At 41.2% G+C, this 18,989-nt stretch overlaps 1 protein-coding gene across 1 annotated transcript in view; it reads right to left on the reverse strand.

Moving 5' to 3' along the window:
• LOC126292199 (uncharacterized) overlaps window positions 1-18,989 on the reverse strand; it is a 154,350-nt gene that overhangs the window by 25,874 nt on the left and 109,487 nt on the right. Inside the window, exon 6 of the mRNA XM_049986052.1 lies at window positions 15,533-15,611. Within this exon, the coding sequence (XP_049842009.1) occupies window positions 15,533-15,611 (79 nt within the window). The remainder of the gene's footprint in view (window positions 1-15,532; window positions 15,612-18,989) is intronic.

Here is an 18,989-nt window from a genome sequence, read left to right on the forward strand (position 1 = left end):
GTGTGGCCCGAAGCAGTTTTTGTGCCTGAAAGGCGCTCTCAGTTTCTAGTAACAAGGTACCATTACGCAACCTGGTACAAGACTTGACAGATCCGGCTATGGCATCTACGCCCTTCTGGATAACGAAAGGGTTGACAGAGGAAAAATCCTTTCCGTCCTCAGATCGAGAAACTACACGGAACTGTGGGGCAGGCGGTAATACTTTTGTCACTGGTGGCCGGTCAAGTTTCCGTTTGTGGGCACAAGTCGAGAGAGAAGAAGAAGAGAAATTCATTGCAGAGGAATCCCCCATAATTGCCAGCGTCTCCGATGGCACGCTCCTTCCTTGTGGGGACCCTCTCAGAGGGCACTTCCGCCTTAGGTGATTGTTCACACCTTAGGTCACACCTCCTGAGAAACGGACGGAGGGACCAATCGGCATGGTCGGAAGGTGTGAGCTCAGGCAATCGCCCCTCCCTGGACCTGGCCTTTACCAGGGGGTACGTGCGTGCCTTACTTGTCTAGCCAGGGCGGGGAATTACGCGTTACACCATCACCGGCTACGTGTGCGAACATGTGGGTCGGTCTTCAGGCACGCACAGGGAGGAAGGAAGAAGAGGAAAAAGAAAGGAGAGAGGGAAAGAAAGGACATACTGTCTCAAACGCCGAAGCGGAGACCAGGCAAGGAGAAGAAGGCAAGGAGAAGAAGGCAAGGAGAAGAAGGCAAGGAGAAGAAGGCAAGGAGAAGAAGGCAAGGAGAAGAGTAAGTAAGACAGCGAGATGGAGAAGAACAAAGAAAGGAACCAACCAAAGGAAGGAAGAAACCAGAAGAAGTGAAAAACCAAAATGAACGCAAATATAGGTCGTGAAACCATCCGTCTCCGGACACAGGCGCTAACTACCCCCTTGAGGGTGAGGGACTCCTTATAGTCGCCTCTTACGACAGGCATGAATACCTCGGGCCTATTCTAACCCCCGGACCCGCAACGGAAAGCCCGACCGTTAAAACCCATAGTGGTGTGACCAAAGTGTTGACACTCAAAGCAGCGCATTGGATTTGGGACATACGGTCTTACCTTAATGCGGAGAAATCCTGCAACAATACAGTCTGGCAACTTCGGAAGACTAAGTGTCAGAATAAATGATGCCGACTTTTGCAGCTCCCCATCAAACCTTTTCATAATGTTTTGGATGTCAGTCACCCATGCACGTGCCAATTCCTCTTGCAATTCTTTTGTATCCACATCTGCAATGGCTCAGCTCGTAATAACACCATTAACATTATTCAACCCAGTGTGCACCTCATTGGTGATGGGATATTCCCCAAGCAGCTTGGCATTCAACAGCTTCTGTACTTGGGGAGCCTTCATAATCTCCAGCAGAAGAGTACCATTCTATAGCCTCTTGATAGATCTGAGTTGCCCAACAAGTACCTCAAGTGTTTTATGGATATAAAATGGCAACAGTTTTTCGAAATAACTCCCCACATGTTTCATAACAACAAAAACATTATCCACCACAGGATGTGATGTTACTTTGGTTAATGTCACTGACAGTCGGACGTGATCCAGGTGGACTAACCACACGAGGCTTCTTAGCATTTTGGGTGGTAATACTGCCCAAAGGCCCACTCGAACTGCTGGGAGTAGGAAAATGAGATTTAGGATTCATGGTGGAGGGAAGGAAGTTCACCCAAACAGAGCCCCTCATGCCTGGGTAAGCCTTATACAGATTCCCCAGAGGTTGCCTGCTAATGACTGTTTCACCTCAACAGACATGCATCTCATTGGAATGCAGCACACCTTGTGATTTAGGCCAAGATCCCCATTACCTGAGACACACAACATTCCACTGCCGCACTACAAGGTGGTCGCTGAAGCATGCCTGGAGCTTACGGTGACAGGGGCCTGGTGGCTCTCAGTGATGTACGTAGTGATGCATTCATGAAAATGCTGTGAAGAAAGGGTTTCAGCCACAAAATGGTTGTGAAGCACCTTCACAACTGATGGAAATAGAGTAACAAATGTTTTAAGGTATATAGCTTGAAATAGTTTTTGTCATCAGTGTGTGTCACACATTTTGAAACTAATTTCTTTATGAACTTACTTTTTTTTTATGTGTGGTTAATTTTGGCACATAAGCTGCCTGGCCATTATTTCCCTAAATAGGCATGGATTGTTATGGGCTGTCTTCTATGGTCAATATTTTGGCACTAAATATTACTAGGGGTTAGTAAAAAATGGACAGAAACTACAGCGTATAAAATAGGCATTCATTCCCGATGAGCCTGGAAAACTGAGCATCAAAATGTAGATGGAGGCCTTTTCAGTCACCTTCTTTATTAGGTTTCATTCTTTCGTAACACCTTCATCCTACCATACAGGATTTATTAACTTTCCAGGAAAAATAATGCATCAGACCAGAGAAACATAAAAGAAATATGTTGTATTATATAACATTAAAGTTTAAAAACTAAGAACATCACTGGGGTACATTTAGTGACTTTTCTCTGCCAAATAATAACACTTTGTATTTTGTCAAACAAACAATTCAAATCAATCAATGAAAACCAGTCAAAACTCCTTTGAGAGAGAAGCGATCTCTTCAGTTCCCCTCAGTACAGTGACACTTTCATCTACATCTACATCTACATCTACATGGATACTCTGAAAATCACATTTAAGTGCCTGGCAGAGGGTTCATCAAACCACCTTCACAGCTCTTTATTGTTCCAATCTTGTATAGCATACGGAAAGACTGAACGCCTATATCTTTCCGTACGAGCTCTGATTTCCCTGATTTTATCTTTGTGATCGTTCCCCCTATGTAGGTTGGTGTCAGCAAAATATTTTCGCATTCAGAGTAGAAAGTTGGTGATTGGAATTTCGTGAGAAGATTCCGTCGCAACAAAAAACACCTTTCTTCTAATGATGTCCATGCCAAATCCTGTATCATTTCTGTGACACTCTCTCCCATATTTTGCTAAATACAAAATGTGCTGCCTTTGTTTGAACTTTTTCAATGTACTCAGTCAGTCCTATCAGGTACTGATACCACACCGCACAACAGTATTCTAAAAGAGCACAGACAAGCGTAGTGTAGGCAGTCTCCTTAGTAAGTCTGTTACATTTTCTAAGTGTCCTGCCAATGAAACGCAGCCTTTGGTTAGCTTTCCCCCCACAACGTTTTCTATTTGTTCCTTCCAATTTAAATTTTTCGTAATTGTAATACCTAGGTATTTAGTTGAATTCACGGCTTTTAGATTAGATTGCTTTATCGTGTAACTGAAGTTTAATGAGTTCCTTTTAGTACTCATGTGGATGACCTCACACTTTTCGTTATTTAAGGTCAACTGCGACTTTTCGCACCATTCAGATATTTTTTCTAAATCATTTTGCAGTTTGTTTTGATCTTCTGATGACTTTATTAGGCGATAAATGACAGCGTCATCTGCAAACAACCACAGACGGCTGCTCAAACTGCCTCCCAAATCATTTATATAGATAAAGAACAGGAAAGGGCCTATAACACTACCTTGGGGAACGCCAGAAATCACTTCTGTTTTACTCAATTACTTTCTGTCAATTACAACGAACTGTGACAGGAAATCACAGATCTAGTCAGATAACTGAGACAACAGTGCATAAGCACGTTACTTCACTATGAGGCACTTGTATGGTAGTGTCAAAAGGCTTCTGGAAATCCAGAAATACGGAATTGATCTGAAATCCCTTGTCAATAGCACTCAGCACTTCATGTGAATAAAGAGCTAGTTGTGTTTCACAAGAACGTTGTTTTCTAAACCCATGTTGACTATGTGTCAATAGACCATTTTCTTCAAGATAATTCATTACATTTGAACATAATATATGTTCTAAAATCCTGCTGCATATCGACATAAACAATATGGGGCTGTAATTTAATGAATTACTCCTATCATCTTTCTTGAATATTGGTGTGACTTGTGCAAATTTCCAGTCTTTGGGTACGGATATTTCGTTGTGCAAACAGTTGTATATTATTGTTAAGTATGGAGCTAAGGCATCAGCATACTCCGAAAGGAACCTAATTGGTATACAGTCTGGACCAGAAGACTTGCTTTTATTAAGTGATTTAAGTTGCTTCACTACTCCGTGGATTTACTTCTACGTTACTCATGTTGGCAGCTTGTCTCGATTCGAATTGTGGAATATTTACTTCGTCTCCTTTTGTGAAGGCATTCAGAAGGCTGTGTTTAGTAACTCTGTTTTAGCAGCACCGTCTTCGATATTATCTCTATTGCTATCATGCAGAGAAGGCACTGATTGTTTCTTGCCGCTAACATACTTCACATACGACCAGAATCGCTTTGGATTTTCTGCCAGGTTTCGAGACAAAAGTTTAATTGTGGAAACTGTTATAAGCATCTCGCATTGAAGTCCGCGCTAAATTTCAAATTTCTGTAAAGGATCACCAATCTTGGGGACTTTGCATCTGTTTAAGTTTGGCAGTTTGTTTCATTGTTTCTGCAACAGTGTTCTAACCCATTTTGTGTACCAAGGAGGATCAGCTCCTTCGTTTGTTAATTTATTTGGTATAAATCTCTCAACTGCTGCCGATACTATTTCTTTGAATTTAAGACACATCTGATCTACACTTATAATATTAATTTGGAATGAGAAGAGAGCATCTCTCAGGAAGGCGTCAAGTGAATTTTTATCTGCTTTTTTGAATAGGTATATTTTTCAAGGGTTTGGGAATTACAATATTTAGTCTTGCTATGACAGCCCTGTGTTCAGTAATCCCTGAATCGGTTTTGATGCTCGTTATTAACTGTGGATTATTTGTTGCTAAGAGGTCAAGTGTGTTTTCACAACCGTTTACTATTCGCGTGGGCTCATGAACCAATTGCTCAAGATAATTTTCAGGGAATATGTTTAGCACAATTTCGGATCATATTTTATGCATACCTCCAGAATTAAACATGTATTTTTGCCAACATATCCAGGGTTAATTAAAGTCACCACCAACTATTATCGTATGATCCGGGTACGTGTTTGAAATCAAACTCAAGCTTTCTTTGAACCTTTCAGCAACTCACATGAATTTGGAGGTCGGTAAAAGGATCCAATTATTATTTTATTCCGGTTGCCAACAATGACCTCTGCCCATACTAACTCACAGGAAGTATCTGCTTCAATTTCACGACAAGTTAAACTACTTCTGACAGCAACAAAGACGCCTCAGAACACTGTTAGGTTCTTCGTAAAAATTTTGGCTGAGCTTATATTCGCCTTTGGCCAGCTTTCAGTGCCTATAATGATTTGAGCATCAGTGCTTCCTATTAGCGCTTGGAGCTCTGGTACTTTCCCAACACAGCTACGACAATTTACAACTGTTATACCAATGGTTCCTGTATCTACGTTCTTCCTGTGTTTAATCTGCACCCTTTGTGACTGAAGCCCTTCTAGTGTTTTCCCGCGACCCTCTAACCTAAAGAACCGCCCAGTCCACACCACACAGCCCCCGCTACCTGTGTAGCCGCCTCCTGCCTATAGTGGACACCTGACCTATTCAGCGGAACCCGAAACACAACCACCCTTTGGCGCAAGTCGAGGAATCTGCAGTCTACATGGTCGCAGAACTGTTTGAGCCTCTGATTCAGACCCTCCACTCAGCTCTGTACCAGAGGTCCACAATTGGTCCTGTCGACTATGCTGCAAATGGTCAGCTCTGCTTTCATCTTGCAAGCAAGACTGTTAGCCACTCAGAACCAGAGAGAATCTTTTCTGATCCAAAGTGACACACATCACTGGTATCCACATGAGCCACCACCTGCATTTGGCATCTGGGAGGACCCTCTCCACATCTGGAATGACTCCACCCAGTATGCACACGGAGTGCACATTGGATTTCTTACCTTTCTTGTCAGCCAAGTCCCTAAGGGGCCCCATAACGCGCCTAACGTTGGAGCTCCCAATTACCAATAATCCCACCCTCTGCAATTGCCCGGATCTTGCAGGCTGAGTGGTTTCCTCTGAAACAGGACAGGTGACAGCATCTGGCTCAGCGACCATGTCAGCTACAGACAGCACCTGGAACCTGTTTCTCAGACAAACTGGGGAGGCCTTATGTGCGGCCGCCTGGGAAGTCTTTCGCCACCTGCTTCACCTGGGGAGACCTCCCACTCGACCACAGGTGAGGGGTCAGCCTCAGTGTGAGCAGTAACTGAGTTGGCCACCGGTGAGGACGATCGGAGGACTAGGACATACTGGACGTCCGTTGGATCCCCACAACCAGCCCACAACAATGGTGCCCATCCACTGCAGCCTCAAGCTGTGTAACTGAAGCCATCACAGCCTGAAGCTAAGAGCGAAGTATCACCAACTCGGCTCTCATCCGCACACAACAATTGCAGTCCCTGTCCATACTATAGGTCGTCGAAAACTAAACTATGCAGAGAAACGGACTATCGACTAGTGCTATGGAAATCTACTGTAGAACCTGACAAAAGCGCACAAACTGTGTCTAGTAATACACAGATATTTAAAAACCTAACTACCGAAACATTCAGGTGAAACTAAATAATTTGAGCCTGATTTGGAACTTGAAATATGTCACAAAATCGGTTTACTTTTTGATGCAAATGAAAATGCGAGAACTGTGGCTATTAGATGTCACATTTACATGCAGAAACTCAAGAAACTAAACTATTAAAGCACACATAATAAAATTTGCTCCTGTTTAGGACTGACTTTCGGCCAGTATCCGTGACTTTTTGGCCTCCAGTTCTTTAACTTGCTGGACAATGGACCTCTTCTGTTTGGCTCTTGTGGCTTCTTCATATTATTCACATTGCTTCTGCTCTGAAGCCTCACCATACCGATCTCGAGCATTGTGATGGTCCAGATTCATTCGCTTGTTAACATCAATCTTTAAGACACCACCAGCTGATTTCAGGCCATCATAAACTTGATACCTCATCCAATTCTGTGAAGAGAATTTCTGCAAGACATTCAAGATTCTAGCATTGCTAGTTCTTGGGCTGCTATTTATGACAACTGGATCACAAAAGCCTATGAATGTACAAATGCTCTACTTCAAAGGTGGCTTTAGAAGGCTGTTTGAGCAGATTTCAATCAGAAAGGCCTTGCACTCAATCCTGAAAGTTAAAATATATTTGCAGGGACTTTTACTTTTCTGAGCTCATACCATACAGCATGACGAAGTTCATGTCTTCTGCAGGAATAAGACCAACTTCATTAGCAAGTTTTATATCACACACTTATTTTGCAATAAATACATACTTCAGCCTTAACAAGTAAGGACATCACATCAGCAAGTAGAGATGACAAAGCATTGTACAGGAGATGTGCCGTACGGGCCACACATTGGAATTCCCTCAAAACGGGCATTTCCTGCCCCAAAACAAAGCTAAAACAAAGATATTTTAGCTGGCAGCAGAGGATGTTTGAGGTACCAAAACATTGTTCACTGTAAGTATTTAATCTCGTGTTCCTTTACTTTGTCCACATAAGCCTCTGGAAAGGGAATGATTTTTACACCCCTGTTGGCCACATCCTATTTTTGGGGTTAATGAATCTTTCATAATCAGCTCTTCTTACAGGTACATTCTTCAACACATTACAAATCGATCTCATAAAAGGTACGATGCCCCAGTTAGTCTGTAACACTTAGGCGCCAATGCCCATAAAAATACGGGCGTGCACGGCCTCGTGTTCTCGTTCTTCCCCTTCCTTCCTTTGTGTGTTCTTATGGCTCCCGCTTGTCTGGGAGGCACTGGATGGACTGTAGTTCAAGTATTGGTCACTAGGTGGTGTGGGCATGCTGTGGAAGGGTGTGCTTCCCTTTTTATTTGTCGGGTTATGTCTGTTTTTCCCGTGCGGTCTCAGTAGCGTCGACATGGCGAAGCATGGCTTGATGGACGAAGAAATTGTTCGCGAGTTATATCGTGATTTAGAAGAAAGTGACATTGATTTGTCAGAGGAAGATATTGTAGATGACTCTGATGATGATGTGGACTATGTTCAAGAAGACGTTTCTGGCAGTTCAGGTAAAGAATTCTGACAACAAAACATGTATAATTTTTGTTCAAATTTTCACTGATAGATTCAGAAGAGGAGAGCAGGTGTCCAAGCACTTCAGCAGCAAGTAATCCCGCCGATATTGTGCCTGAAGAACAAGCGAGACTGACGGCGAGGCGGAAGCCGAGACCTGCGCACCGCACCAATTCTGAGGAAGGTTGGACGACTACTGATTGTGCACCAGATATCGATCTGTTCTCAGGACAATCCGGAATATGCAATGTTGTCAGTTTAGACCAGAACAGTGCACCTCTAGAATTTTTTTCATATTTCTTGACAGACAGTATGATGAAACATATAAAGGAACAAACTAATCTGTATACTCAACAATGCATCAGGAAATTACGAAGCACAAATTCCCTTTCACCCACCTGCTCATTATCAAATTGGAAAGAAGTTACACTTATGGAAATGGGGAAGTTTCTGGCAATTGTAGTCCATATGTGTGTAAGTGTGAGGCCACGTATACGAGAGCACTGGTTCGAGAACCTTGTTGTGGCATGTAATTTCTGTCCAAACATCTTGAGCTGTGACAGATTTCTTTCTATTTTGAGAAACTTCCACATTAGTGATAATTCCTTAGCTAAGAGGAAAGGAGACTGCACAAGGTGAGACCCCTACAACAAGTGAAGGCATGTGTAAATTTCGAGGTCATGTGTATTTCAAACAGTACACGCCACAAAAACCAAATCAATACGGTATGAAACTGTACATGTTATACGGATCTGACACAGGTTACATCTGGAATTTTTCTGTTTACGCGGGTGAAAGGTCTGACACAGTGACTCTGGTAAAGACATAGCTTGCAAAACTGTCAGGAAAAGGCTACACTTTGTTTACGGACAGATTCTACACAAGTCCAATACTTGCTTCAAAATTGGAAGCTGCAAAAACTGCTCTTGTGGGAACAACAAGAAAATCTCGGCAGGGATTGCCTCGTGCTATAAAAGATCCGAACCTTCAGCGAGGTGAACTTATTTTCAGGCATAAAGGAAATATGTTAGCACTGTGTTGGAAGGACGAAAGAAATGTGGATATGATAAGTACAAGGTACACTGCTGAGATGGTCACTTTCACTGATCAGGGAGGAAGAGAGAAGTCAAAGCCAGCCTGTGTAGCGGACTACAAGAAAAACAAGTTTGGTGTTGACTTATCAGATCAGCGATTGTCATACGTCACATTTGAACATCGAACTGTGAAGTGGTGGAGAAAGTTGGCATTCCATGTTATACTAAAGGTGATTGTAAATTCCTGCATATTATACAATAAGGTTACTGGAAAACGCCTCACAACATCTCACTTCATGACAGTTATCTGTGCAGATCTTGCACAAAACAAAGATCTTGAACCCCAACCTGGTCCATGTGGACTCTCAAGACTATCAACTGGAAATCATTTCTTGGAAAAGATTGAGACAGAAGTAGGTAAGAAACAGAAACAAAAACAGTGTAGTGTGTTCTCTGAGAGGAAAAAAAATGGACTGGAAATGTGTGGCGAAAAGACACAAGCTACCAGTGTAGTGAATGTAAAGTAGCATTGTGCAAAATGCCGTGCTTCAAAATTTACCACACAAAGAGCAAAATTGCATCCTAAAATAGCTACAGGAAGTTAATGTAGATAAGACATAATGTATCCATCATAATTTCAATTTTTGTGTAAAATAAAAAAAATTCCTTTTAGAAAATACAGTGTATATACCTTTGACCAATTTTTCCTTTTTTCAAAAACAATGTTATAATAATAAAACTTGTCAAAAGTACATATTAATTCAAGAGAAAGGTATTATATATGGTTTTAAACAAGAAAGACTAGGTTTTTCAATAAGAGTAATTTTATTGCTATAACTGAAACCTTTCACGAGTTTTAGTAGTTTAAACTATGTTAAAATCAGCCAGTCTTTATGGTAGACATCCGCGCGCAATGGTTCAGGACCCAAAGTGATAAGGCTGCATTCTGGAAACTGATGAATTCTATGAAGACCACAACATCCCATATCAATATAAGTTGATGCACTGTTCCCATTAATACTCTTCAGGTCACCACAGAAATCCATCAAAAACACCCACTTGACATTGGGCCCATCCACTGATACCTTAAGCATGTTGATAAGATTCAGATCAGAAGTTTTTATCTTAAAACCATCCAACATATCGGCAGCAGTGGTATGGCCTAAAAATGCAGATGAAAAATGGTGCTTTTCACATCTTGTTTGCTAACTTTATGCCAATACCTGAGAGCAAAATCCATTTGCTGCAACTCAGCCACCTTGTTAAGGCTCTAATCAGGTAATATGACAAAAGGAACATCCCCTTCGAGATCTTTGAGAATATTTTTCCTAAAGTGCAGAGCTAACTCACGAACAATACAATATGTCGTCTTGGTCCACCCAAGCTGCATTTTACTAGCTACATTATCATTATGGAACATGACCGGAAACAAAGCAGTCTGCTTTCTTGTAGTAGAAAAGGACACACAATTTTCAATAGCGTTCAGAGTCCATAATATTTCTGCCCTTGAAACATGATCCTGGATCAGGTACTTTGAGATACGACTGTTAGCCGATGCAGCATTAGTGACATTGGTGGAGGTGACAACACGAATGTTAGTTGATGCAGTGTTAGTGGCAGTGGCGGACCTGACTTTGGGCTGCAATACCTCAGAGGTCAAGAAATCGACCGTCAACTGTGAGCTTCCAATTCACCAGTCACTGTGATCTAATCAAGTATCAAGGGAGCATCTTCATTATGTCCAGGTATCTCACCAGACGACAGTGAGCATGATCTGGAAGTACCAGTGTCCCAAAAACAATCAAATATCCAAATAAGACAATGACGTGAACCTTGTGATACTACATACCTACCAACCTTTCAAATACGAATGATCAAAAATCGTGGCTCATTTTAAGTATAATTCCAAGGCAACTGATGTGTGTCTTTTCCTGTGCCATCAAAAAGCTATATAATGGATATAAAAATAGAAATAAAACCACTGGAAATGGCCAAAGCATCAATTGTGAACCGGTCCTCCGAAGTGTAGTTGTAGTACTAGGTTGGGATATTTTTTTGACAATTTCTCCTTTGATTGTGACAGTTTTTGTTCTTGCAGAGCTGCATTTTTTTTTTTTTCCTCTCTATCCGGTAACATTTTCCTGAACAGGTCTCTCGTGTGACCAGTGCAACTTACCACCCCCAGATTGAATAACATCAGGGAGAAACTACAGCCCTGTCTCACTCCGTTCCTGACCACTGCTTCCCTTTCATGGCCCTTGACTCTTATAACTGCCATCTGGTTTATGTACAAATTATAAATAGCCTTTCGCTCCCTGTATTTTACCCCTGCTACCTTCAGAATTTGAAAGAGAGTATTCCAGTCAACATTGTCAAAAGCTTTCTCTAAGTCTACAAATGCTAGAAACGTAGGTTTGCCCTCGTAGGGTCAGTACTGCCTCATGTGTTCCAACATTTCTACGGAATCCAAACTGATCTTCCCCGAGGTTGGCTTCTACTAGTTTTTCCATTCGTCTGTAAGTTCCCATTACGAACGCCAAAACTGGACGTTAGAAAAGGACTGGTTACACCAAGCTGCGCAAGGGTTTGTTGAAAATGCCAAAGTCTGTCTGTCACTTTTGAGCAACGGCATGGTAAAAAACCAACACAGTCATTGAAAACAAAATCCCGTTAAAGTCAGTGAGATGTTGGGCAGTCTATGCATCACTCAACAGCTGTGGCACTTCACTCACTGAGGACTGATGAAAATCTTCCCCAAGTTGCTGAGAGCGAAAAACTTGCTACACACTGTGCAATACACCTGGAATTCTGACGTCTTGAGGGCCTTGATCCTCTCAAACATCCAGTCATTAAGCACTGAAATTTACCTTGCTTGGTTTCATCACGATATACTACTAGAACATTGGGAAAGTTACCACATGGCCGAGGTATGATAGCTATTTGTTGGCAACACTCCTGCAACAATCACAAGCCGGTGCGCCTTCGAAGGCTAGACACCACACAAAAAAACGGCTTTTCCTGATGAGCCACAGATATTTCTGGCAGATTCTTTGATATCCGTAGCCCATGCCTGTGTGTTTGTGGAGACCCGAGCTGGAGACAACAAGTTTTAGTTGTTAGAAATATAATGAAGGAGCTGGACCAATGACCATATCGAATAATATACAGTTGTACCATGAAACACGCTTGTGAAAATAGACACATGAAAATTACACCAAAAAATGTGCAACATACGGTGTACATAAAGACGGTTGAAAAATTTCTAGACATTACTCCAACTGTGGACCACAGTGTTGTTACAAAAATGAAGCTACAAAATTTGGAATGCAGTTTCAGAAAAAATTCTTCATTTGTGTGACTATTGTCTGTAGCCGCTTTATAATAACTGAAGGTATTTTAAATCTGCCTTTGCACCTGCAGTATAAGAAACAATAGTGCAAATGAGAATATATATATATATATATATATATATATATATATATATATATATATATATATATATATATATATATATAAAAAACAGAAAGAGACTTCCACATGGGAAAAATATATTAAAAACAAAGATTCCAAGACTTACCAAGCGGGAAAGCGCCGGCAGACAGGCACATGAACAAAACACACAAACACACACACAGAATTACGAGCTTTCGCAACTGGCAGTTGCTTCGTCAGGAAAGAGGGAAGGAGAGGGAAAAATGAAAGGATGTGGGTTTTAAGGGAGAGGGTAAGGAGTCATTCCAATCCCGGGAGCGGAAAGACTTCCCTTGGGGAAAAAAAGGACAGGTGTACACTTGCACACACACACACACACATATCCACCCGCACATACACTGTGTATGTGTGGGTGGATATGTGTGTGTGTGTGTGTGTGTGCGCAAGTGTACACCTGTCCTTTTTTTCCCCAAGGGAAGTCTTTCCGCTCCCGGGATTGGAATGACTCCTTACCCTCTCCCTTAAAACCCACATCCTTTCATTTTTCCCTCTCCTTCCCTCTTTCCTGACGAAGCAACTGCCAGTTGCGAAAGCTCGTAATTCTGTGTGTGTGTTTGTGTGTTTTGTTCATGTGCCTGTCTGCCGGCGCTTTCCCGCTTGGTAAGTCTTGGAATCTTTGTTTTTAATATATATATATATATATATATATATATATATATATATATAAAACCCTTGCAAGCAGGCAGTGTTTCTTGATGTGAGCAAAAATCTTAAGTACTAACATCAACACCCTTTGTAACAAACTGTTTTTAGATAGAGAAAGCAAGCCAAATGGTAGGTGTATTTCATTAAGACCAATGACATTATTTTATTTCAATGAAACACATTTGGTGACAAAAATATGCATTTCCTCGGAGTTGCAAGACAGATTTAAAATATCTTAAATAACTTCAGAAAAAAAGTAGGCATCTTGGAAAAACTTTATAAGGTGGGGAAGAGTTATGTAAACCAACACTACAGGTGAACACCAATAAAATGTTGGTTCTACTATGTTCGCTATTGTCTGTAATTACCTGCTGTTTAATGTCTACTATTTTCCCAGGTATAGTGTGATTTTTCTTTCAAGAAATATACCAATACATAGCATACAAATTGCCAGCAACTGCCACGATTTTCTTCTTCTTATCATCCATACTTTCTAATAGATAAGCTTCTTTAAAAGTGCCAGAATGTACTAGAATAAATAAAATGTCTATAAAATGCCACAATGTACAACTGACTTGTGGTGAAACAGTCGTAATTCCTGAAATAATTAACTGTGGCCTTTGGCCTGCTGAGCAGCATCCCAGTCCTGAGTCCATGGGTAAACAACAAAATCTGCTGCATTACGCCACACACAAACAGACCTGGCCTGCAGGGGATCGGTGAGACTAGATCTGATGGGCAGGGCCTGCACACTGGTGGGAAATGACGAGCTTCAGATTGGCATGCCCGATCTGTTAGAGGTACCGCAAATATGGCCTGCAGTTTTTGCCCGTCACTGAAATCTATTTGTGTAGCCAGTTATTCACAAGTCACAAACTGTATGTTGATGAAATGAGACCATGGTGATCAATCCATGCAACAGATAACTTGTGTGATACCCTGAGAATCAATAATGATGAGGACAGGTAGCAACTCACTATAAAGATGATTGCCATGACTGCCATCTCCTGCAGCTGCATCCACAGTCTGAAAATCCGATCCAAACAAACCATTCCTCACACCTCCCTTCCTCTCATCAGCAGCTGCTATGCTAGTGGCAAGGACTGATGGCAACACTGTTTGGGAGCTGAGTGGAGTGGTAGAAATGGGAGAAGCAGTAGGAATGAGAGAGTAGGGAAGCTGCACATGAACTCAGCTGCACCCAGCCAGCGACGATGCACATCTCCGTAAACAACCAACCAATTTCATCTACTGAGACAAAAATGAGATTTTTCCAGTGTCCTCCCTCCCCCCTCCTCCTCCTTCTTCAAATTTCCCTTATTTCCATAACTTGTGGCAACCCTGACTGAATTTCAGTGAATTGTACTTTTAACCTGGGACTAATGGATTGGCCTTGATTGACTATTTACAAAAGAGTGAAAAAGTGAACAATTCTCATTATACAGCATTATTTAACACTTTGCATACAGAGTTTATTCAGAAGTGACAGATTAGTACTCTTATATGCTGGGCACTGTGATACCTGAAGTATACGGGATGGTTTTTAAAATATTTTCCCGGTCGCCCCCTCCCTCTCCCCTACTTGCTGTCCTTTCAGTCTGATCCCATTTGAGGTCTTTTTGTTCCCTAGCTTCAGAATAAAGGCCCTTTTGGGAATGTAGTCTGTTGCAAGTTGCTATTGCACGGAGTGCAAAACAATTTTTTTTCTCCAATTGTGGAGGAGGAATGGCAGACTACTACTACTACTACTACTACTACTTCTACTTCTCTCAGCACTAACTGCACTGAGCTCAACACAAATTATGTTCAAATATCTAATTCTGTGTTAGCAAACAATGCGTGTTAATAACATGTCATTTACAACAAACTTATCAACACAGCCTTTCAAATGATAACAGAATTATGCATGTCTTATTACAGTAGTAAACTGATGAGCCGCAAATGATGAATGCTTTTGATGCTTAAAAATGGCCTGTCCAATCTATCACCTGGACATATTAAGGACCTAATTCAAGAATCCTTATCCAAGATCAAAGCAAGACCCTGATTTACCCCTTGAATTTCTTCTTGTGGAAGAATATGAAGGGGGCAGGGGGAGGTGGGGTTGAAAGGAAATAACATTCACCTCCATGTAGGAAATAATACATTTTTAGGGTGTGATGAATGAATGTCTGGGAAGGGATTTTTGTTTAAAACCTTTTCAATCTATAAAAATGAACCAAGTAATGATAACTTATTCCATAATCTTAATTAATCCTCCTCGTATGGAGGGTTCATAATATAAAAATGAAAAAGCCCATTGAATTCATAAAGTAATATACTCACAGCTCATAGCAGTCAGTGCGGCATCTTTGTGGACCGATCAGGAATAGGCTTGTGATGTCTGCCACTACAACATTCTTATCTGTTGGGAACAGAAAACTGAATGCAGACTTCAATATGAGAAAAAGACACACAGCTGTTTCCATGTAGTGTTAACATGCCACTAGAATACAATAATCTAAAGAAAGTTATGAAGAACATATTATGTACTGCCCAATTTATTCAATAATCGAGAACATAATTAAATGCCAAAAATGCAAAAACCCATTCATTTTGCTATTGTTTAATGTAAATGACTGAAATCCAAGCAGTTTTATCTCAAGAATAACTGCTCATCTTTGCATCTTCAGTCAATCATAAATTGGATTTAACAAAAGGACATTTCAAAGAGCATCCCAAGTTTTCAATATATGAAGCAGGTAATAAAAAGTAAAGCTGAAGGTTAGTTTTAACACCACATTACTTTACTACGTATGATCCTATTGGGGATGGTATGCCCTTAACCATCACCAACCTTTGCCTTATATGGATACCTACTGTTTAATATGGACTTCTAACTTCTATACTTAAATTACAAAATACCAGGGGCATCCAATAAGTAACGTGTAACGTAAGACTTTTTTTCCTCAATCAATAATGGTTGAAAAACAAAATGTGGAATTCATTGTGGGGAACAATGGAATATTCCCTCTTCAGTCCCTCTAATTTCGTGAAGTTTCGATAGGTTGTGTTGCTATATGTAGCCTTCAAAATTGCATCTGTAACAGAGGTACATTCGGAGCAGAAACCTGCCACTGAGGTTTTTTGGCAAAAAACCAGAGCTTCACAGATATTCTTAGGCACATGCAGAATGTCTGCATTGAACTGGCAGTGAACAAAATATTCACAGAGATGTGTAGAACGTCTGCAGAGAACTGTCAGTGAACAAAAGGGCGGAGAATTATCAGGGGAGAAGCCTGTCACCATTGCGACAAGGTCGTGCAAAGCTGTCCAAATTCCCTCGTGCCGACCAGCTGCACACAGCTTTGGAAAATTGACGGGACAACTTCAGTGTACTCGTTGCCACAAAAATGCAAACAAACTTCTTATTCTCTGTGACAATAAGAGGCCTCAAAAGAGCCTGCGCACCCCAACAGTTCTCAAGGATGCATTCCATGGGAAGCAGTATGTTGAAGACGGGGAAGTTATCGACATAGCAAGACGTCTGGTCCAATATCGACCAGTAGATCGGTACCGTGCACACATATGGGCCTTCTCAGTAAGCTGGTATAAGGTCGTCACATTGAATGGAGATTATGCTGAAAAATAGGGTTTTGTAACTAAAACAGTGAGGAGTAGCTGGAATCCTAAATAAAACCAGCCTGCTTTCACAAAATAATGAGTGCAACCAGAAGACAAAGTAGTAAGTCAATGTAACTCTGTACATGTAGACACCATTGGCAGGTATGTAAACGATTAGAGATGCTCCATAATTAGGGCGTCTGCCAAAATGGTCAGTTCACTCACATGCCACGAGTTTAGGTTTTGACATGTCAACAGTACGAAGTACCCTGCAGAGAGGTCTTTATTATCACCCACCCAAGATTCTTCTCACTTCTCCAATCCAAGCTTAAACGACTTCTTTTCATTGTGAGATCTGAAGTCCTGAGTATGTGTTTAAGAGCTAAGCAGCCTCGAAGATCAGAGGAAGACAATCCAGGAAGAAATCATTCGTATACCACATCAGATGTTAATTAACACTATGTGGAGTTTTTGGGACTGGCTACAATTGTGCACAAACATAAATGAGAGACACGTGAGCAAAGTGATCTTCAAAACACTAATGAAATATTCAGATTCCCAACATACACTAGGTATTGCCACAAATAAAAATATTTTAAGCAGAAACTGGATAAGTACATCTTATCTGAAAACTGTGCAACTCACACACACCCTGCACAAGTTCTGGAAACTATGAACAGCTTTTCCAGTACTGGAATTCTGTCTCCTGAAGAAAGTACTTATTTGTCAACCATTCTTTGTTGAATGTATATTAAATGTTCTTGTACCACTAATAACTGACCCTCTGCATGTCTACACTATACCTAATGTAAATAAGGGTACACTGGTAAGTTTCAGACTTGTACAAAAGAGTGGAAAACTTATGTAATCCACATGAATGCTGGTTAGTGTAGTCACTGTAACACTTATAAAAAAAGTTCGAATAGGTACAATATGCGGTTTTTTGTCCATAGTTATGTGAAGTAGCTTTGGTTGTTATTTACATTTTTGCTTGAGGGGTTCAACAGCTGCGCACAACAAAACTGAATTGGTGGAAGTTGATATGGACTCTGTATTGAAAAGTAAGATTATCTACAGCTGTTTTCTTTGATCTCTTTTTGTCTTCATGCCAATTTCAATTGGTTTTTGCATTTCACTATCCGCCTAATCACTCAGATTTCATCTTGTTTTCCCCTTACTTCACCTGTTTCATGCTTTTTCTGATTTTCCCATGGGTCTGGGTGTATTTTTGCAAATTTTTTGGATATAATTGTATGTTATGTACATATTTTTACGTGTATTTATCCACCAACATGGATTCTTGCTCCTTCCATCTGCATCAGTACACAAAACTTTCCTTATCCCTAGCCAGAACCCAATCCCACATACTGTTCCTGCATTGTTGTTTGGCTCATGGAATCCCCCCAAATGGTCTTACCCTCAAATTACCCATCTCTGGTTGCCACCCTCCCTTCCACAATGATCTCCATCTGTTCAGATCCCACCAGTCTGTAACCCTCACCAGCACAGCTCTGCAAACCACATCAATCAGGCCCAAACTTTGCAATACCTTCTCTCTGTTCCCAAAATTCTCCTGATGTGCAATCCGAAATTCCTGGATCTCATCACACACAATGAAACTACAGCAGCATGCACAATGCCACCTCAAAAATCTTTCCACCCTGTTCATTTCATACTTCCGCCTGGGGCTACCACTATCCACCACCTGCACAACAGCCTCCAAGCCTTCCACATGTCACCTCGTAGCTCACAAACCCTGTCTCGCAGATCTACTACATTTAGCCCTCCGTCCAAAACTTCGTCCCACTATAACACAGAATCCAGAGCCTAAACAGAGCTGAAACATAGTCATGAACCTTTCCTCCAAAAGCCTCAGCCCCCGCAGAAGAATCAGTTCTTCCCAAAGGCCTCACCTTTTGCCACTTCAATAATGCAGGATTTGTTAAAGATCTTCTCTCCTTCTCCCGGCCCCTCCAGTGAAAACACTATTTTGTCACCAACACTACCAATCAGACTCAACCGAACAGCAATGTTGAACCTTGCCTCACTTAGTGTGCTCCTCCATCCAACCATGGTCCACCCCCCTGGCCCCAAATCACCTCCTTTTAACATTCCATAATTTCTTAACCTCAAATGTTGCCTCTAAATCCCTCAATATGCAAACCAACCTTACATTTCC

This window comes from Schistocerca gregaria, chromosome 9 (genome assembly GCF_023897955.1).
Source record: "Schistocerca gregaria isolate iqSchGreg1 chromosome 9, iqSchGreg1.2, whole genome shotgun sequence".
In the NCBI taxonomy this organism is placed as follows: Eukaryota; Metazoa; Arthropoda; class Insecta; order Orthoptera; family Acrididae; genus Schistocerca; species Schistocerca gregaria.